We start from the raw sequence: 22659 nt of genomic DNA, 5'->3' as shown, positions 1-22659 counted from the left end.
TTGCCATGATCCAGGGTACTGTCGTCCCACTTGTATGCTGCCTCGTTCTCCACATGCCTGTAGCTCAAGCCCCTCTTGCCTATCACCTTCACCACATCCACAACACACTCCAAAACCTGGCGTTTCTTTCTTACTTGCTGCCTATGAGCAGACATCTGACTGCCAGCAAACTTGCTCTGGATATCTCCTTTTCTACTTCTTAGAAAATAGGCTTCAGCACACTTTCGGTGTGTAGCACTCTTTTCATGCTCCTCCACATTCTGTTGCGCACGTCTCCATCCTGTCATTCCAGTAAAAATGTTCTGGGGTCAGTGCTATTGCCAAATGCCATACAGACAAAACAAAACAATGTATGCTGTTCTTCGCAATATGTGAGCCACTTCCTACTGGTGCCATCTGCACATGTGAAATACTTTTGTGCCGCTGTATTTTTGGTTCTCTGCTGAGGGTGGTAATCTAAAAAGTGATCTAGCATAGAAGGCTCAGGACAGGCGAAGTAATTGAAGTCCTGAACGTGGCACTCTGTTTCCTCTGTTTCATCTTTTTCTCTCTCCTTTTCCTCTCTTTCCCTGACACTCTGCTTTTCTGGGGAGGGCAGCAGCACCTCAACCTGGTTCAACAAGACATGGACAGAGAAGTAAACTAACTGGTTGTCAAAATCAGCAAAGTTCTCATTTACATGTACACACAGGCTGCATGATTGCATTATGTTACACACCAGAAGCCCAGTCATTTCAAATGGAAGGTTGCAAGACAACATTATTGGGTTGCAGACTGCATGAGTTTTATTTCTCCATGCAATAAAAAGCATTCATTAGTTCTGAACTAGGCTAGTGTAGATTTTTTTTAAAAATATTTTTATTTTCAAATAAAAAGTATTATTAACACCCATTGTTGGTATTGCATTTATGTCAGTGACAGTGATACCTCAACTTGCTAGCTAGCAACAAAATAGAAAGTCACAAAATGCAGAACACCCCCATCTAACGTTAGCTCTAGAGTCCACAGCCAAGCAGCACTAACGTTACACCACGAGAGAGATCACTGTGTGTGCATGAATTCCAGCCAAGTCCTGGTGAAGCGCAATGCAATCATGCTGCCTGTACGGGTTAGCATAAGACATTCTCTGCTGCTGCTCCCTTAATCTGGCCAATGCAAGCGACTAACATAACTTTGCTTTTGTAAAACCAAGCAACAACATTGCTTACCTCTCTAGCTGTGTCCTCTGTCTCCTCCTCAATTGCTAACGGCACCTCAGTGCTAACGTTAGTTAGCGGTAAAGATTTTGCTGTGGCAGCCGCAGCTGTAGTAGGCCTAGCCCCCACAGTCGATGCAGAGAACATATCTGTCAGTTTCTGACATTTTGAGGCATCCTCTGCTAGCTTCTTACTTTTTTCTCCCTAATTTTCTGGGCACCCCCTTTCACTATCTTATCTACGGACATGACACTGTACTTGGGTTGTCGGCCGAGGGATCAGAGTGGGGGAGGGGGCCGATGGACAGCAGGTGTGTGATTGGGCCAGCCCATGTGTTAGTATAAACGGGGGCCGCCGCTTGATTCAGCGCTAGTTGATGCCGCGCTATTTTGGGCCGCGCTAGTTTTTTTTAATTTGTATTTATTTTAATTTTTTTTTGGGGGGGGGGGGGGGTCAGGCGGCCCGACCGGCCCAAAACTAGCGCGGCCCATCTGCCAGCGGGCAGAAAGATTGTATGGCCAGTCCAGCGGTGGAAATAGGGATACATAAGATATGTATATGTACAGACAGTTCTGAAAATGATAAACTGTACAGTTGTCTCCCAATCCCTTCAGATTTGTTGGAGCTGAGTTTTTTTTTTCACAGCGGGTTTACCCAAGTTCCATGCAATAGTGATAAGATATTATGATATGTGTAGACTATGTACAGTTATGAATGATACACTGCACAGTATGTACCTATCAAGTTGTGTGGGGCATGCATAGCTCCCGCAGCAAAGTAATTGCAGTAGCCTACGTTTGATTATGCATGTACTCATCAATGAATATTATATAACAAACGGATATTTATAATATTGTATATAATGTATTTTTTGTATATCACTGTAGACCACGGTGCTAGACCACTGGACCACCTCAGGCCACCAGTAATAACCATAATTGTGGATTACTATTTACAATTAGTAGTCTCCTAATCTCGCTACAGTTTGAGCGAGTCTGTAACTACTTTTGTTTCAGCCCATTCTTGCCTATAGACAACAATGTACAATCATTCATATTGAGTTTATTCACCCAATAAAGTAAAGATGAATAATACTGCCCTTCATCTTATTATCAGATGTTCAGTTATGATTAGACCTGTGTCGGCAATGATAATAATACACAACAGGCAAGACGGTTGTACCATAGATATACGCAGATTAATATTTGTAGATTCGTTTTCGAACATTAGATAGGCCTAGTTGATTTTGGCAACATTGTAGTAGCCAATTGCAGAGTGTATTAATTATTTTGTTTGTTTGAATCCTCACTGTGTTCATGTTATAATGTTTAGTGAACGAACTTGTTGGGTGAATAAACTGTCTCTTGCCACAAATCGGAATTCTCTTGCCGTGAAATGTGTACATCAAATAACATGATGTCGGCGATCTACTAGAACTGGAGCGGGACGACTGCAATGTACCATATATATCTGCCATATCATACCGTTTTATATTGAAAAATATGATGGTAAATAAATACATGTGGGACCGATGTATGATATGGCAGAGGTGTGGTGTGTATCAGTCTGTCTCGTTCCAGCGAGTCAACTCGTGTTGACTCAATAAGACATTATTGCGCTCTGCGCTGCGGGCTACATTTGATTATGTAATCATCAACGAATATTATATAACGAACAGATATTTATAATAGGCCTACAGTATATCATGTATTATTATTTTTATTCTGAGCAGTCCCACTCATAATAAAATACTGATGTTCTCATAATATAATTATAGATATAGCCTAGCTAAATCGTGTAGACTGCTATGGAGGTACAGTATATTGAAAAATATGATGATAAATAGGCTACATGTGGGATGGAGGTAAGGTGTGGGATGGCAGATATATGTATGATATATTATGGCAGTTTCTCGCGCCTGTCCCGCTCTGTTGTTCAAAGACTATAATATAAAACTTTAACTTTACTCTCATTACTCTCATGTGCCGTGGGCTCTCGGAAAGCTGCGCATTGAATGTATTATGTATGAAAATAATGCAATAGGCTACATAGGAATAAGTGTGTTCATATGCAAACATACTCGAGAGATATGAGTTCAATCTGTAAACTGTTATCATCTCAATAGGACGGCCAATGTAATGCGTTGTTTTTTTGATTTTGCATTCCTTGTTTCGTGGTAAACAAATCTCTTTCTGATCGTCCCGTTCACAAAAACCTACGGTGCATAAGTCACGTAATATGGCGAAATAAATGTTCGTTCAGACAATACAAGATATATTGAAAAATATGATGATGAATACATGTGGGATGGAGGTACGGGGATGATATGTGGCATGTCCGCTCGCCAACTAAAGCCCATTCTTGCCTATAGACAACTGTACAATCATTCATATTGAGTTTATTCACCCAATAAAGTAAAGATGAATAATACTGCCCTTCACCTTATTATCAGATGTTCATAGACCTGTGTCGGCAATGATAATAATACACAACAGGCATGACGGTTGTACCATAGATATACAGTACGCAGATTAATATTTGTAGATTCGTTTTCGAACATTAGATAGGCCTAGTTGATTTTGGCAACATTGTACATTGTAGTAGCCAATTGTCCGCTCGCCAACTAAACACACCACATATCATACCTCCGCCCTATATGTATTTATCATCATATTTCTCAATATAAAACGGAGGTACGATATATTACCAGATATACAGTATGTATGGTATATTATGGCAGTTTCTGGCGCCTGTCCCGTTCTGTTGTTCAAAAAATATTATATAAAACGCATCACATGTTTGTCACTGTGTGAAAATGTTTCTGTAGCGAAGAACCTTGGTTCAATCTGGAGCTGATCAACTCCGGACGGCAATAGCACGTTGTGGGTGCAATTGTGCAAGAATAACACTATTTACAGCGCTGTCATTTGTTGCTATATTTATTACTGTTATATATAAATGTGAACATTACAGATACCTGGTCAACACAGCTTGGGATTCCAAGGAAATTACATGGAACTATGTGTGAAAGGGACAACAGTTATTATATATTACAGTTATTATTTTTTTTCAACTTTCATTCGTTAGTAATGAAAACTCCCGCAGTCTTGATCAATCTCCTAGATCAATCTCCTCTCCACTTACGTTACATCTACAATGGCATGCATACGTTATTATATATATATATATGTTCCTTTTCAGCTGACTCTCTGCTCTGTCCCCACTTCTCTGGAACTTTATGCATTTTTAGAGGTAGTGTCTTGTCATTTTCTCTTCTTGTGTGACATCGCCATCCAGCGATTTTTGTGCGTCAGTACACACTCCCCCATTGTGAAGAGTGGTCGTGTGATTCGACACCTCTTTGCGCTAAAAGTTGGTAAAAAACGTCGCTGTTCTAGTGTTAAACAACTACAACATTGTACGTGTGCCATTGTTTGTTATTTCTAGGACTGGAGTTTCGAAAGCATGGCGTTTAATGTTGTTTTTTTAACAATTTGCATCTTTTACCCTAGATTGCCATGGTAAGAAGAAAACTATTGGGTTTTCATCCTTGTAACCTATTTAATTGTATTCCCTGACCTCACAAATGTAGTTTGACACCAAATGTCAAATGTCATTATAGCCATAACAGTAGCAAATATATGGGGTGTGGTAATTGCCAATGGGCTCTGATGTATTGTTGGGGCCATTTTGAAAAAAAAAAGCAGATCTCACTTGTGTCTTTGGAAAAAAGTTTTTCTATGACCCTAAGGTACTTCCATGCCAAAGGGGACATTTGTTGCATTTACTGAAGTCAACGTGCTATATTTTGGACTAACAGCCTTTACTATAAGACGGTCTGTTGTTGAAGCCAGTGCAAATACCGTCTCCTGGAATACCTCTCGGTTGAAGGGATATATCCCACTTGCCCGGAATCCTGCCTGAATGTTGGCCGGGGAAACTGCTAGAGGGAAGGCTGTAGCCACGATTTTGGGGATCTCGTAGATCGTCATAGTTTTCCCGGGGTTGTTTAGCATCCAGGCAGTGGAGGCGGTATTCGGTTGTTAAGTCTGACGTCACGCGTGACGTTTAGCAATTTCCGGGTTCAAATTTTAAAAATCCCTGTACCAGTGTATTAAAGCGGTAGAATGACAGTTCAATCGTTTTTTAGACTCGGATCTATTCATACAACAATAGGCGGTGGGCCGAAGCTGTCTATCTGCTTTAGTTTTTGAAATGATCGATCTGCAACTGCAGACTAGTTGATTTTTTCATATAAGCTAAATGGTTTTTTGGGGAACATGTTTCCGTTTGTTGGCAGCCTATTTTCGAACAACGTTTTATGAAAACTAAACTTACGATTCATAAGTTAATAAGGAGAATGCTTGGGGCTACTATGCCGCTAACCAATCAAAACCCGTTAAAGCATCACCTGACTTGACGTCTGCCAATGATATTCCTACAAAATACGGAACTATGAAGACTGAGTTGTTTCTGATAACTTTACTGTCAAGTAATGTTTCAGGTAAGATTTGAATGTCATACTAATTCATATCACATATTAATGAACAAGTCCATGTCATGTTGTGTCAATACAAACATGTTCTATATGCTATTTTACTGAAAAACCCGACCTAACGTCACCCGCGATTGTGAAGCTAATTAATTAACAAGCTAGTTATCTAACTTTAAAGGGTACAATAGTTACCAATGTCAACTATGTCTATTCTCAATTATTTCAGTAATCATTGTGCCAAATTGGGACCAGTAACATTAACTTGTGTGTGAGTACGTTATACAGTATGTGTGTGCAAGCATGTTTTTGATATTGTCAATCGTCTCACTTTTACGAGGTGAGCTGGTAAGACAAAACCCAAGACTAAGTGTATCTTCACTTGCCTTGCCTATAATTGACGAGACTAGACAAAGATTCAAGTGATTAGAGAACATTTATAACACTAGTGTGTTTTCGCAGTGCAAACACAGACACATGTCTGTACATGGTAGGTTGTTAGATTTGCATGTGCATCTCCCTTTCACACATTTTGTTTTTTTGCAGGAGCAGTATACAAGCTCTAAAACTGCGACTGGGGCTGGGGGAAGTGACATCCAGTCAATCCCAAAGAAATCTCCCTCTATCTTCCAGCCATGGCTCATTGGCGGAGGGATGTCTGGCTGGCTCTTAAGGGACCTCCTGTATGGCTGCCTGGTAGTTTGCCCGCTGACTATGTTTGTGCAAGGCATCCTTATTTAGTGGTAGACTTCGGTCATTGCACTTCCCACTCTTAAATATTTGACACCTAGCTAAATGTACATCCCTACAGCCTTTGTGGTCGTAGAGGTCGCATGTAAATGCCTCAATTTCCTCATACAGCTCTGTTGGCAGTTGAAAAGCTGTTCCCAACTTTTGGAAAGTAGCACAATGCTCTTTGTTGGACAGGAGTGTTTTTACGGCCTTCACTTTTTCATTGCCGTGCAGTGCACTCACTGTATCACAGCCGGTGAAACAGTGAAATCCAATGAGCGCATCAGAGACTTCATCACCAAGATGGCTGTGTATTCTCTGTACGTGTATGGTGTTTGTTTGTCCCTTTCCCTGTGTGGAAGTACAGGTTTGCTCCTATTTCCTTACAGAAAGCGATAGCCAGTACAAACACACGTGTCAGGACTGCTGATCACAACATGTGAGCTATACTGTGAGGCATGTTCACAGTGAAGCAACAGCAGGGTGTCTGCCTCCTCCTGTATTGAGAACAGTGTGAGCAGTGGTAAAACCTCAAGTTCTGTGCCACTGCTGTTGACTCTGATCACATGACACTCAGACCCATGTCCAACAATCAAAGTGATGTCTTGAATTTGGTCTTTCCTGGACTTGGACCATGTCTCAAAAAGAAACTGTTGTAGGTTTTCTTTGTTTTGGCCACAAGCCAAGAACTTGGACCAAAGTCTTCTGGTCAGCTGAATATATTGTTGTCAACTGTTGGGAATTTGTATTAAAATAACTAGAAGTGATGAATCATGTACTATGTGCTCATTTAAATAATATGTGACTGAGGTCAGTTGAGAACAATTAGAAGGTCACGCGAAGCCAAAAGAGAGGTTCTGTTTTTGAGCGACAAGAAGAAGACAAGCTCCTGACTAACAGAAAGTTTTATGATTCAAACCGCCTGTAAATTACTTATTTTTACCTATGTGCTAACAACCATTTTAAACCTGCTGTTATGATATTCTATTTTCCTGTACTGATTTTATACTTTCATAACTAATGATTAATGATAAGTCTATTCTTCTATACTATATTTTAACTTGTTAATCAAATCCCAAGTCATGGGACTGTGTAACTTCAACAGTTATGTTTTCACAAGCTATTCTGATAAAGGACACACTGACCTAGTCATGAGGGAATGGGTCTGAAGATCAAATAACTGGCCAATTAGTGCTTTAGAACGCACATAGAATTAACAGTATAAAAATGTCTGTTCATCCTAAAAATATAACTGTGTGCATTATGTTTACTGATTTCTTAAAGCTTACTGTTTTCTTAAAAACAACAGAATGTGTATGTGTCTAACGTTGCGCAAGATTAAGGCTGCTCTCACAGGTGGATACAGCCGACAAAGTGTGCAACTACTCTCACCATGACTAACGGCCGGGGGGGGCCAGAAGAAGAAGATAACACACAGTACACTCGCACCCACACAAGGAGTTGAAGGCCACATAACTAACTAAAACACTTGCTACAAATCAAATGGTCACAGCTGCAACAGATTTTATGCTGACAATTAAAAAACTACCAGATAGGGGGAGGAGGGACAGCCCAGCCCCAAATGTTTAATCAAAATGTATAAAGTCTATGTATCAAGGCGAAACTGGGTTCTTGTCTGGTGAAGCTTCTGCAGTTAACCTATTGACGGTTAGCTGATACTGGCCTGCGGAGGTGAAACTAGATGGGACCACTTTTCCATGGAAATGAACTATTATTGCTTGCTGATGTGCTTGAATAAATATTCTCTTAATGAACAGTTCAGTAGTGGTGCCTAATATTTGATTGGATCATTTTATCTTATACCTCCGGCAGGCGCGGATCTATGGGTGGGCCTGGGTGGGTACATATTTATAAAAATACATATTTCTTTATAATAAAATATTTTTAAAGTTAAATTTTCACTAACTAACTGTAATGTGAATAGTTTTGTCTTGGAAATGATTAAAAGTATGTATTAATACTAATAATATTCAACTTCCTCTCTTACGTTTACATTGCTTCCTCTTTTACGTTTACTCTGATTGTTCAGTTGACCTTGACCAGTTGTTCAGTGTGCGCGCTACGATGGCTAAACAGCTAACATTGTCCCGCTTTCTTAAAAAGCCACGTCTGGAAGTCAGTGAAAATAATGAAAGTTTGGACCAGGCCTTGTCCAAAGACAGAGAGGAGGATTGTGATGAGATGTGTGCTGGCCCTGGGGATGAAGAAGGAGAAACGGCCACAGCTTCAACATCTAATGCTAACTTGAGCATACAAGCTAAAGCTCCACCGAAGCGACCGTCATTGCCACCGGCTTGTGAAGAGCTAACTGGTAGGACTACACCGTCGGATCTGTCAGCCATGGAGGAACCAGCCACTCAACCAAAGCTGGTAACATTCCCTACCACTGTAATAGATGGGAAATCGCGCTCCTTCAGTAGAAATTGGTACGAGAAGTTCAAGTGGATGGAATATAGTAAAGAAAGAGACGCTATTTTTTGTAAAGTGTGTCGACATTTCCCAGAGGCGCACACAGAGTTCACTTTTATAAGAGATGGATACAAAAATTGGAAACGTCTCCGGCAGGCCTGTGACAAACACGAGTCTAGCAAGCCGCATGCTGTTGCCCTCACCAAGTTGGATGGGTACAGGCAAAGCCATGGACCCCAAAGCCGTGGGACAGTGTTAAATCAAATGTCTTATTTCAAAGCGCATTACAATGGCCTCTCATTCACCCATTCACACACACATTCACACACTAATGGCGGTAAGCTATCATCCAAGGGTTCCATGCAAATTGCTCATCGGGAGCAATTTGGGGTTCAGTGTCTTGCCGGCTCTACCTCCTGAGCCACAGCCGCCCCGGTTTGACAACGTTGCCCCTACATACGTCCTTACACAGTCAGATATGCACATGAGGTCTGTAAGTAAAGCTTTATTTATATAGTAAAGCTTTATTTATATAGCACCTTTCATACAAGAAATGCAGCTCAAATTGCTTTACAACAGGAATAAGAACATAAAGTGAATATAAAAACATATATAAAAACATATACATGCATAGAATGAATATAAAAGCAGGGGAAAACACTAAAAAGAAAAGGTAAAACATTGTTTGCGCTCTCTAGCGCAACCTTCTCCACCTCGGAGAGACTGATTGTTTCCCATCTTCACACCAACTTAAATCCTTTGCCTATGAAAATATTTACTACCACTTGCCTAATGGCAAGACTGGGCTGGGTAAGGTCAACTTTGGCTAAGAGAGGGTGTGATTCAGGGGACAAAAATCTGCTTTCATGGTGCCATCAGCAGCACTTGGCAACGAGGACAGGTAAGATGTCTTACTCTCAACATTAAGGGAAATGTGTGTTTCTTTGATGAGGAAGAGGTTCAACTGAGAGCCTAATAGAGTCATTCAGTGATCATTTATGGGCGTCTTAGATTAGATAATAGATTAAAGGGCCCTGGCCACATAGTTAGAACAGTGTGTTCCTCTGTAGAGTATTACCCTAATTAATGAATTGGTTCATCATACAGTATATCAACACAGTGACGTACATCAGCGACTGATCTAATTCCATGTTTGGAAGACACTGAAGATGGCTCAGGAAAAGAAAGTGCCCTTTCTTTCAATGGATTCCAGACATGTTTCCGAATAACCATGGGGCTACCATGACCTACCGTATGTATTTCCTGTGTTTCTAGCATCAACAGGCTATTGTTCAACTAAACCTCTTAACCATACTGGACTCCACACCTCTGAGTGAGTTGGCAGTGTGTTGCGGGAGTCTGTTGCCAAAAACAAACACATCCAAATGATTAAAAGACAGATAATTAGGACACTTATACAGTATGTCTTTAGACATGCCTAGACATGCTATGTCAAAATTCCACCTGTACAATTACATACCATGAGTAAAAGTCACTTACAGTTGGTTCGCTCCTCGGGAATTTCTCTCCGCCACAGAAATCAACCCTGATTAATCCTGGGTGCCATGGTAGGTGCTCTTCTCTGAGAGACGAAGAGGGAACAGTCCAGAAACAACAAGGAACAAGGAAACACAAGGATAATAATGCACAGAAGAGACCGGTAATGTCATTCAGTGATTGGTGATTGTATTCTGGAGATGGTGATGTAGCTGAAATATGGGGGGAGCGAGAGAGAGAGAGAGAGAGAGAGAGAGAGAGAGAGAGAGAGAGAGAGAGAGAGAGAGAGGAGGGAGAGAGATAGGTGGGGGGTCATGGTCCTCCTCTTTCCCTGCCCCCTCGTCTATTGTTGTGTTGTTTTCTGATATCTTTCTGTAAACAAGCAATCCTTGTTGATTATACAGATCTGTCAGATCTCATCATTCCGCTTCACTTGTCTCTTCATGGGACCCATGAGCGCCCCATCTCTACCCTCCTCTTTTGTTTTCTTGTTGGCCGTCCATCAACATTGAAGCTATGCCTCTGCTTCTGTCTGTATTTCTGCCATAGCTACATTTACATTACATTTTAGTATAATATTTAATAAAGAAAATGGTCTTTCACAACTCGAGTTGGACCCAGCCCACTGAAGGTATAGACTGAAGTGCCCACTTCCACACAACACATCTCTCATATAGTAAAACAGCGATAGGAGTCTGCATTCCATAAATGTTGGAACATTGGAACAATGTTGGACAAGGTCTTCATTTCACACTGTACACTGGGTCAACATAGTCACAACATTGATAACGAGTCTGCATTCCATCACTGTCCACGAACACAAGGCCGTGGAGCCGGGCCCTGCGCTCATGGACAGGACCGGACCAGACTCTCCCAACAATGCCATACACGCCATATATGTGAGAAATCCATTACATGCCTTTATCCAAAGCAACTTACAACAAATGCATTAGACTAAATAAGTGAATCATCTATCCATCCGTTATAGTCACAGCAAGTCAATAAAAAATCAATCGTCTAAAAGTACTACCAACTAATGTAAACCTTCCTCAGGCCTATGTGTAATGAATGATAGAATGACAAATGGATAGGTGTCAACCCTAAAATGTGTTTCAGAATCTTACCTGCTAGTATTCCCTCATTTCAGCTCCTCATTGACTGATATTGTTCCAGCGTCACACCCATAAGACATATATTGGTCGCACTACATGTTACCTAGTCACACAAGTGTTATAATTTTACAATATGATGAGGCCACAAGTTGTTTTGATGCAGTGTAGTGTGTTGTTGTGACTGCACTGTAGAGCATGAGAGTGAGTCAGTTTTGGAAAACACACACAGGTGCATGACTAATTGAAAGGCTAATTACCCTAAAGAGACAGGACTAATGGCGCTTTTCCATTACAGGGCCAAAGCAGGCCAAAGCAAGCCAGCCCGCTTCGGCCTGCTTCTTTTCCCCTTTTCCATTTGTCGTCCCAGGTCGGCTCGGCTCGCTTCTTTAGCTCCACATCGAGACCAGGGTCTAAATTTTAAGATCCGGATCTTTTTGCCAGGCTGCGTGTGACGTGTGACGCTGCACACCGTTGATTGGTCAATGGAAATCGTCATCCCATGTCCATAGATTTCTTCACTAACCACCATCTTGAAATACCACATTCGCTCTAGGAAAATGTCACTAGAGTTTCTGTAATAGCTTATTAATAAAGATTTGAAAAAGTATGCTGACCATCGTATTATCTTAGTTTAATGTCATTTCAATGAATCATAGAACTTTTATTTACAACAAGCACAACACAAAAATCGCTATTATGCACCGTCTTTGCCCGTGAATAACACCGGCTGTGGAGGTGGTACAAACACAATACTCCTTTGCTAACTTCACCATCGGTCTACGGTCATTTTGAGCCCTTAACCACCGCGCTGACACCCGAGAAGTTATGCTTTTAACCGTAAACTCGATGAAGCGGGAGTTCACCCACTGCTGCTGCTGTGCCGTCCAGCCATTTTCGCCGTTCACTCATGAGTCAAATGCCGGTAGATTCGCGTCTTGTCGGCGTTTCCCTGGTTGCGAGATCTAAACTACTAGAACTGAAATCGGCAGGTAACAGGCACGTAACATCCATATGCTGTATAAATACATATATTTGACTACCAGCAAGACAGCGCTGCACTCGTATCTATCAGCCTGTCTGTATAATGATGTCGTTGAATGCCGATGCTGTGGTACTGTGCTGATGAACCATTCGCTGACTGTCTTAATAAATCAAGTACAGAGATTCCAACCCGTGTTGAACATCCTATTTCCTTGTCAAATCGTGTATGCTGTGCAGTGTGCACCTAATCTATCATGAGATGACACAACGCATTTAAGATCACAATCCTCAATGGATTGATTCCATAGTTTTACCGACAAGAAGATTCTACAATCTATCAGCCTTTCCGTAGAAATACATCGCTCCCTGTATAACGATATATATATCTAACGTTACATGTTTTAAGGCTGATCTGTGCATGATGGTGCTGCATTTTGACATAATTCTTATCGCATTTCCCCCCGTTGTGTTGTGCTGCCGTTCCGTAGTCCAGAGCTTCATCATCCCCCTTCACCCCTTTCCATCCCTGGCGTCATTTTATCAATGAACGTGGTATTATACATATTTACATATTACATATTTGTTGTTATTTATGGAAGTGTCCGGTTGCTGGAGGAACCAGGGGCCTCATTCATAAAGAAGTACTTGAACGTCATCTTTGACTTTCACGTAAGCACAGTTTTCTAAACGGACGTAAGCATTATTTATAAAACGGGCTGAGATGGTTTAAAGTTGCGTAAGTGCTTCCTTCTATAAATACCAACGCAGGTAAAAATGAACGCAGGTGAATGAGGCTTGTATTAACGCCCTGTGATAGAGGCTGAATTATAGCGTCTGAATTAAGACAAGTGCTATAATATAGGGTAGGCGTTCGTCTGGAAGTGGGAGAGGGCAGAGAAGAGTGGCTTCTCGGTAAGTTGCATTTGTAACGTTTGATCATGACAACTAACCAGGCATATGCTTATACTCTACTCAAGTTGTAAAAGAAAATCAGGGGAGGTGGTGGATTTTATCATAAGAGGACAATTTTAGCATCCCCTCGCCAGTGACTTCAGTGTCAGTAACTGTCATTGCATGTGTGCGTGCCCCCTCGCACCTTGAAATAGCAGTAATACCACGTTCATTGATAAAATTACATTAAGTATGGAAAGAGGGGGGCGATTTTGACTGTTTTTATTTCAGGGGGGATGCCATCCCCCCTCAACTCGAGTGCTGCTTATACTGTAATAATATAATGGTCTTATTCTTATCAGGTGGTCTTATTCTTATATGGCTGCTCACTCCCTGACACCGGAGAAAATCCAGTATAATTTAGAGCTTGGCCGGGCAAGGTCCGTTGTGGAACGCACTAGGCATGTTGAAGGGGAGATAGACAGCTCCGGAGGGATATAAAGGAAGACTGAAATACAATCAGAAACATCAGTTCCTTTTAAATCTTGAATTAAACTCATTTCCTCGGCTGATAACAACATCGTTAATTTTATTACGAGCCACTTGCATGAATTACACTAGGCTGTGCGGCTCACATGCCTTTAATAACTCCGCATAACCAGTAGGTAATGTGCGTAAGCAAGTTGAATACTCGACGTCGAGCTACGATCGTTTCCACGATCAAATTGACTCACGTTGAAATTGTATAAATCACTACGTTGACGGGGTTTTCTACGTACGACACGGGTAAGATCAACATTTGATCTAAGCACCCGTTATGAATGAGGCCCCAGGACGCCGGCTACACTGCACAGTTTAGCCCGAAATATATAGAGAGAGTGCAGCACTGCATTGTTATGACGCGTAACTCCGCCTACTATCGTCTACTCCTCCTACTAGTCCGGGTCGGTTGTGTATAATGGAAAACCAGAACTGTTCAAAAGCGGGCTAAAGTGGGCTAAAGTGACCCGACCCGACCTGGGGCCTCATTCATAAAAAAGTACTTGAACGTCATCTTTGACTTTCACGTAAGCAAATTTTTCTAATTATTTATAAAACGGGCTGAGATGGTTTAAAGTTGCGTACGTGCTTCCTTCTATAAATACCAAACATACTTGGAATTGAACGCAGGTGAATGAGTTGTATTAACGCCCTGTGATAGAGGCTCAATTATAGCGGCTGAATGAAGCCAAGTGCTATAATATAATATAATACAGACAGACAATACTGACAATATTATATACTGTCTGTATTATATTGTATTATAGCACTTGGCTTCATTCAGCCGCTATTTGAGCCGCTATCACAGGGCGTTAATACTATATTATAGGGTAGGCGTGCGTCTGGAAGCGGGAGAGGGCAGTAATACCACGTTCATTGATAAAATGACATAAGGGATGGAAAGGGGGGATGGCAGTTTTAGAAGGGGGATGATTTGGACAGTTTTTATTTCAGGGGGGGTGCCATTCCCCCTCATCCCGACTCAACTCGAAATCCAGTATCATTTAGCGCGTGGCCGGGCAAGGCATAGGCATGTTGAAGAGAGATAGACAGCTTCGGAGGGATATAAAGAAAGACTGAAATACAATCATAAACATTAGTTCCCTTTAAATCTTGAATTTAACCCATTTTCTCGGCTGGTAACAACATCGTTAATTTTATTACGAGCCACTTAAACTTCGCATGAATTACAGTAGGCAACGTTTTTCCAGTGCGGCTCACATGCCTGTAATAACTCCGCATAACCAGTAGGTAATGTGCGTAAGCAAGTTGAATACTCGACGTCGAGCTACGATCGTTTCCACGATCAAATTGACTCACGTTGAAATTCTATAAATCACTACGTTGACGTGGTTTTCTACGTACGACACGGGTAAGATCAAAATTTGATCTAAGCACGTTCTATGAATGAGGCCCCTGGGCTGGGCTGCTGATGGAAAAAGGCCATAATGCTCTCTTTGTCTCTCTCTTTGTCTTTCTTTCATAACACACTCACACTGTGGGTGTCTTTGTCTTGTTAATTCTCTTTCCTTTTATCTTTGTCCCATTTAACCTGTAGCTGATTGTATACCGTGCGTGTTCCTTCTACCTACGTCACACCTGTGAACACAAATCTAAAGTAAATATAGGCCTACTGTACTAGTTTTACCACAGTAAGTCAGACTCTACATTTACTCCCCATAACGCTCCACGTCGACAACCTTCCTCCCCACAAACAGGGGTTTGGAGAGGTGACGTGTCTCCTCGGTGATTGACGTGTTGACAACGTTGACATGTTGTCCGTTCTGACCGGGGGGGTATTCCACGAAGCTCGATAAAGTTCTAAGCCTCGATAAAGTTCTAAGCCTCGAAAATGTTAGCTTGCGTTCGGTGCCATCAATGTGGCTCAAATAATTTGCTGCTTGGTTGAGCTCCTTCTGAGTCAGATATAATTAGCCTGGTCGCGACCAGGCTAAAACACAGGCTATGGTAAGACACGCATCAAAAAAGGCTCACAGGCGGAAACTAAACCCCGAACGACAGTTCCTCATGTGTCTTTTAGGAAATATTAGTTCCCACTTCACACGAGATAGATAGATGGATAGGTTGACTGTGTGATAGATAGATAATTTGATATTTTGAAAGTGTGATCGATCGATAGATAGTTTGATTGTGTGATAGATAACTTGATATTTTGAAAGTGTGATAGATAGATCGATAGATCAATAAAGAAAAGAGTGTAAAAAAAAAGTAATTGTCTCAACTTGCATTGCTGTCATCACAGCGGTCTAGCTGGCGTAGTGGTTAAGGCAGCCGGCTGGAGTTCCAAAGGTTGCGTGTTCGAGACTTGACTAAGTGATTTTTTTTTTTTTTTTTTTTACATTTAACCGAAGATTTCATGCAAAGGCTTCAAACACCATTGTAATCGTGTCAGTTCTTGTAAATTAGCCTGCACCATCATTTTATAGCCTACATACTTTTTTAGATGAGATTTTAGATTAGATTCAGACAACGAAATGCAGTAAAAAGTGCGTCTGAAGAGGGATTTGAACCACCGATATAAAATGACGAATAAATCCTGTGGCAGCGGTCGATACCACTAGGCCATTGTGGCGATATGACGGTTTGTAGCCTGCTGCGGATATCACCACAGTAGTAATATTCATTTATTAAAATATGAACATATAACAATAACTGGGGCTAGTATGACCTACGCATTTAATCGGTCAGCAATTTCTTGCCAAACCATTTCCCTCGCCTTGTTAATTGCGGCAGTATTGCACTATTTTACATCTTATTTTTCCGTCTTCATAAAAATCAATAATTCGGAATGCTGCGCAAATGTAGTACCCCTGCAGAGTGGAGTATCTTCATTTCGACAGATCGACTCTTCGGGGCTCTTTATGTCTGCGTGCACGCGCCCATATCGAAGATTTGTAAGCCTGTCTTCTGTGAACACTGATGACACAAGGCTGATCCTCGTTCGAGGAATCACCTGAGGCTTGAATTCCAATCTTGAGTTGCCTGAGCGCCGCATTTATTTATATCGCCGCTATACTGATCCACCTTTAGTGGAATGGCCCCCGGGATGGACCATGATGACCTTGCAGGAAGGGGAGATTTTAGTTACTTGATGGCTAGAACCACAATGTAGAGCTCAAACACGTTTATGTGGACTGTGCTTAGCTGACCTGACAGACATTGTGTAACACCGCCCCCTCCCCGCCTATCTCTGAAGTGACATGTCTGTCATAACAACCCTTCACTTGAGGACTCTCCCTATGGGGGTGAGCCCTGGAGGCAGGGAGACGGGTCTCTCCACCATGGAGTCTCCCCACCTCTGGCTGCCAAACATTGTGTGGAGGCCAGTGTTCGTTTTGGCAGGCTATTTTACATTTGCTCTTAGCCTTTAGACAAAGATGGACATTAGTTTTAGTCACATTTAATAATTTTGATCATCCTTCTTAGTTTTGGTGTAGTTTTAGTTGACGGAAACTGAAAACATTTTAGTGTAGTTAGTCTACAAAAACTTCATTTTAGTCGAGTTTTAGTTACATTTTAGGCATTTAGCAGACACCTTATTCCAAAGCGACTTACAATCAATACGTTTGACTAAGCAAGTGAATCATCAATCCACCAGTCGTAGCAGGAAGAGTAATCTAGCTCAGGCCCGGGGCCATTGGGCACTCGCCGTTGCCTGTGGCGAAACAGATCCAGATGGATTGAAGACACCCAGAGTGAAAGTCTCGCAATGTGTAGGAGGCCAAGGCCAAACAACCGCAATCGATAAAGCCATTAGACCCAACTAATATATTCAATTCATGTATTTGTATATGCTCACAGTTGCTATCTCTGTTGCACTTCTGACACTGAAACGTTAGATCACACACCCGCTCGGCTGATATGCCGTCAACAACAGACACACAGACGCACGCATAACACGGACACACACACGTGGTAAAAAAAAAAAAAATCCTTGTGACTCAGTGTACTGATTCAAACAGCTTTTGTCCGTGTCCTTCTGCCTCAGCGGCCTGTCTAGTCGTTACATAAGACAGTGGAGAGCCACGGAGGTCAACATGTGAGAGGGCAGAGAGGACTGACCCGTGTCTCTGGTTGTACAGTATGAGGACACATCATTCTGCCACCACGGTGACCATGGGACAGGAGACAGACAGTCCCAAATGTCAAACATGGTGGAGAAAAGAGAAAGCTACCTAAAAGCTGAGAATTTGATCACGGCTAAAAAAACGTGTGTCCTTGATTTCGACGAAACACGACCAAAGGACCAAAACGACCAAATACGTGTTTGATCTCAGGATCCATTGAGGGTCAGGACGTAACCATGGTCGCTTCGTACTTCTGACATCTCTCAGATCTGACTTTGATTGCTGGATTTGTGCAACCTATTGATGCAAAACAAGAGGATTGAATGGCAGAAAATTACAGTAGGATTCATTGTATGTGCAGTGCACTTATAATACAGGGTGTGCGTGTATGTGTGTGTGTGTGCATGTGTGCATGTCTATGCAGCATACTTAGAGAGACAAAAGGATAGAGAACTCTTTGAGACAGGTGACCTGCTCCTCCCAAACCACAATGACAACGACTCTCTCATTACCATTGGCAGTGCCCTGTGAACATGACGTACGGGGTCGGGGGCATTGTGATGTCACTTCAGACTCTGGGTGTGTACACCAATTAAAATGTGAGTGAATGGTAAAATGGTAAATGGACTACTTATAAAGTAGCTCATGCCAAAGTGCTTTACAATGGCCTCTCGTTCACCCATTCACTCACACGGCAATGGTGGCAAGCTACCTTGAAAGGCGCCGGTCCGTTCATTGGGAGAAATGTGGAGTTCCGTGTCTTGCCCAAGGACACCTCGGCACGTGACTAACCAGGGATCGAACCGCAGAACCGCCGGCCTTGCGATCATTAGATGCCGGAGTGTTTAGATATCAAACATATTCTGTCCAGTATGAGTTGATGGATGTATACGATTTTAGTCAAAGATCTAACATCAATGAATGCATACAGGTTTTGTCTGACTGAGTGGGTAAATAGAAACAGCACAACATAGAGTCACATCTGTTGGGCAACAATGGACAGCGGCCAAGAACATTACTGCTGTCAAAACATGCCTCTTGTACTGTACAGTACCAGTCAAAAGTTTGGACACACTTCCCCATTCAATTGAATAGAAAAGTGTGTCTAAACTTTTGACTGGTACTGTATAAATGGAGTCTACCTGTTTTAAACATGCGATGCAACACAGCGATGGGTGGTTGACAGAGCAATGTAAATGTAAATGTAAATGAAAGAGAGAGAGAGAGAAAGAGAGAGAGAGAGAGTAAGAGAGAGGGATAGTCTTTTGCAGTCAAACATGCTGGAAGTAGTCATTAGAAGATGGGTACATTGTGGCCATGAAGGGTTGCACATGGTCAGCAACAATACTCAAATAGGCTGTGGCATTCAAGCGATGATTGATTGGTATTATCGGGCCCAAAGCGTGCCAAGAAACATTCTTCCCAAACCATTACACCACCTGAATGAATGAGAAGATGTACAGGGCCAGGGATGACGAATGGCCTGCAAGTACGTTTTTGCAAAACAACAATCATTAGAGCAATCTTCATGCGACCAGCAAAATAAACCACACACAATGTCTTCACTCAAGATCTCTTTTATTTCAATCTGAAATTACTATTACTATTACTATTACTATTACTGAAATTACTATTACTATTACTATTACTGAAATTACTATTACTATTTATTACTATTTCAGAATCAACAAACCTAAATACGTGTAGCAGTGAAACCAACAGTTCTTCTGTCACACGTTCTCGTAAAACAGGTATCCTGACCCAGAACGTCAGCTACCCCATGTCAATGGACCGCCACTAGAAGAAAATATGTTCCTAACTACAGTACAGTGTAATCCTTAGATCGACAATACACAGAACATACAATACACAGAACATACATCTCAGAGGCCTGAGGTCCCTTCTGGTCTGGGATCATTGCTTGCCCTTCTTCTTCTTGGTCCTGGTCTTCCTCTTGTTCTTGGAGTCGATGATCAGCTGAGACTGGCGCTTCAGCGTGGCCCTGGTGATGATGTCACCCTCGTCGTCCCCGCTCTCCTCCTCGTCTGAGAGATGGGGAGAGACAGGGGGTTGACAGAGAGAGAGAGAGAGAGAGAGAGAGAGAGAGAGATGGAGACAAAGAGAGAGAGAGAGACAGGGGGTTGACAGAGAGAGAGAGGGAGAGAGAGAGAGACAGAGAGAGAGAGAGACAGAGACAAAGAGAGAGAGAGAGACAGGGGGTTGACAGAGAGAGAGAGAGAGAGAGAGAGAGAGAGACAGAGACAAAGAGAGAGAGAGACAGGGGGTTGACAGAGAGAGAGAGAGAGAGAGAGAGATGGAGACAAAGAGAGAGAGAGAGACAGGGGGTTGACAGAGAGAGAGAGAGAGATGGAGACAAAGAGAGAGAGAGAGACAGGGGGTTGACAGAGAGAAAGAGAGAGAGACAGAGACAAAGAGAGAGAGAGACAGGGGGTTGACAGAGAGAGAGAGAGAGAGAGAGAGATGGAGACAAAGAGAGAGAGAGAGACAGGGGGTTGACAGAGAGAGAGAGAGAGATGGAGACAAAGAGAGAGAGAGAGAGACAGGGGGTTGACAGAGAGAGAGAGAGACAGAGACAAAGAGAGAGGGAGAGAGAGAGAGAGAGTGACAGAGAGAGAGAGAGAGAGAGAGAGAGAGAGAGAGACAGAGACAAAGAGAGAGAGAGACAGAGACAAAGAGAGAGAGAGAGACAGGGGGTTGACAGAGCGAGAGAGAGAGAGAGAGATGGAGACAAAGAGAGAGAGAGAGAGACAGGGGGTTGACAGAGAGAGAGAGAGAGAGAGAGAGAGAGAGAGACAGAGACAGAGACAAAGAGAGAGAGAGAGACAGGGGGTTGACAGAGAGAGAGAGTGAGAGAGACAGAGAGAGAAAGAGAGAGACAGAGACAAAGAGAGAGAGAGAGAGAGAGACAGGGGGTTGACAGAGAGAGAGTGACAGAGAGAGAGAGAGAGACAGAGACAAAGAGAGAGAGAGAGACAGGGGGTTGACAGAGAGAGAGAGAGTGAGAGAGACAGAGAGAGAAAGAGAGAGACAGAGACAGAGAGTAGGAGAGAGAGAGAGAGAAAAAGAGGAAGGGGTTGACAGAGAGAGAGAGTGAGAAAGAGAGAGAGAGACAAAGAGAGTGAGAGAGAGGGAGGGGTAGAGAGAGAGAGAGAAAGGTTGACAAAACGAGAGAGAGAGGTTGACAGAGAGAGAGAGAGGGGGGGGGGGTGGTTGACAGAGCAATGTAAATGTAAATGTAAATAAGAGAGAGTAAGAGAGAGGGATAGTCTATTGCAGTCAAGTCACCACAGACTTCCCAAACGTGTACTGTACTCTGTACTCTGTACTCTGTCCTCTGCATGCCAGCGTGTGTGTGTGTGTCTCACCATCGTAGAGGTCCTGTCTCTGAGCTTCAGGCATCTGGATGCGGGTGTTGTAATGAGGTAGCTTGCCCTCGATGCTGGCATAGAACTGCACACACACACACACACACACACACACACACACACACACACACACACGCACGCACGCACACAGACACGCACACACACACAACCAGAATGAGAGACAATCAGACAGCTGTGCCAAGCTTGGCTGGAACCGAGACACAGACAATGAAGGCGGGGAAGTCAGCGTCAGTCAGGCAAAGTCAACTCAACACAAATCAAAGGAGACGGTTCACAGAATGTCAGTGGTAGGAGTTCAAAAGTAGAACCGCTTGAAACAAGTACAGTTCAATGTCATTCCTGATTCACATCCACCATAACCTTTACCAGTGTACCGGTACTTGTATACCAGTGTAGGCCAGTGTATTTCAGTTCCTGAATGCTGTGTTCTCAAACACCAGGGGCCAGGTGGGGACGCCGCATGTTAATAATCAAGATCAAACAGTTCGGTGTGGATTTAAGTGCTTTAGTTTCCGTTGAGAAACAGAGATAAGCTATTGAAGCAGGAGTGTACATGTACTGGGCATGAAGCCTCTAGCCTTGGCGCCAAAACAGGCAACCGAGACCTGGGTGGAAATGATAAGATGGTAACCAGGTTATAGGTTATAAAGCTTTACTCACTGGCAACGGTGTACAGAATCTCTCACATTAGATAAACTTCATGATTAGGTTTAATTAAGGGCCAATATCTCTCTCTCTCTCTCTCTCTCTCTCTCTCTCTCTCTCTCTCTCTCTCTCTCTCTCTCTCTATATATATATATATATATTATATATTATTATATAATATATAGTATATAGTATATTATATACATTATTTATCTCTACAATTCCCTCCATGTACAGCAACACTGTGTACAGGATTCTTGTTTGTTCTGGATCGATTTCCCAAGCGCCAGTGTTAATATTAATTATGTGCACAAGCTCTTCTTGTCCCCCCCAGCTCACCTCCTCGTCCTCCATCTCCTTCGTGATGGCGGTCAGGTCCTTCCCCTGCAACTCCTCCTGCAGCAGCAGCAACTTCCGTTCACACAGGGCCAGCAGCTCCACCCCGTCCTCCTTTGACCCCAGGGGCAGCAGCTCCACCACGTCCTCCTTTGACCCCAGGGGCAGCAGCTCCACCACGTCCTCCTTTGACCCCAGGGGCAGCAGCTCCACCACGTCCTCCTTTGACCCCAGGGGCAGCAGCTCCACCACGTCCTCCTTTGACCCCAGGGGCAGCAGCTCCACCACGTCCTCCTTTGACCCCAGGGGCAG

General features: G+C 42.8%; 1 protein-coding gene across 1 annotated transcript in view; it reads right to left on the bottom strand.

Annotated features, from left to right (window-relative positions):
* Positions 1 to 19873: 19873 nt before the first annotated feature.
* The window catches only part of LOC308149635 (outer dynein arm-docking complex subunit 3-like), a gene marked incomplete at both ends in the record, with an annotated part of 121374 nt that continues 118588 nt past the window's right edge, over positions 19874 to 22659 (bottom strand). The window contains 3 exons of the mRNA XM_080522516.1: positions 19874 to 20004; positions 21346 to 21430; positions 22351 to 22497. Of these exons, the coding sequence (XP_080378642.1) occupies positions 19874 to 20004; positions 21346 to 21430; positions 22351 to 22497 (363 nt within the window). The remainder of the gene's footprint in view (positions 20005 to 21345; positions 21431 to 22350; positions 22498 to 22659) is intronic.

This window comes from Nansenia antarctica (genome assembly GCF_963989245.1).
Source record: "Nansenia antarctica genome assembly, chromosome: 2".
Taxonomy (NCBI): domain Eukaryota; kingdom Metazoa; phylum Chordata; class Actinopteri; order Argentiniformes; family Microstomatidae; genus Nansenia; species Nansenia antarctica.
This window is presented reverse-complemented; position numbering and strand designations above follow the sequence as displayed.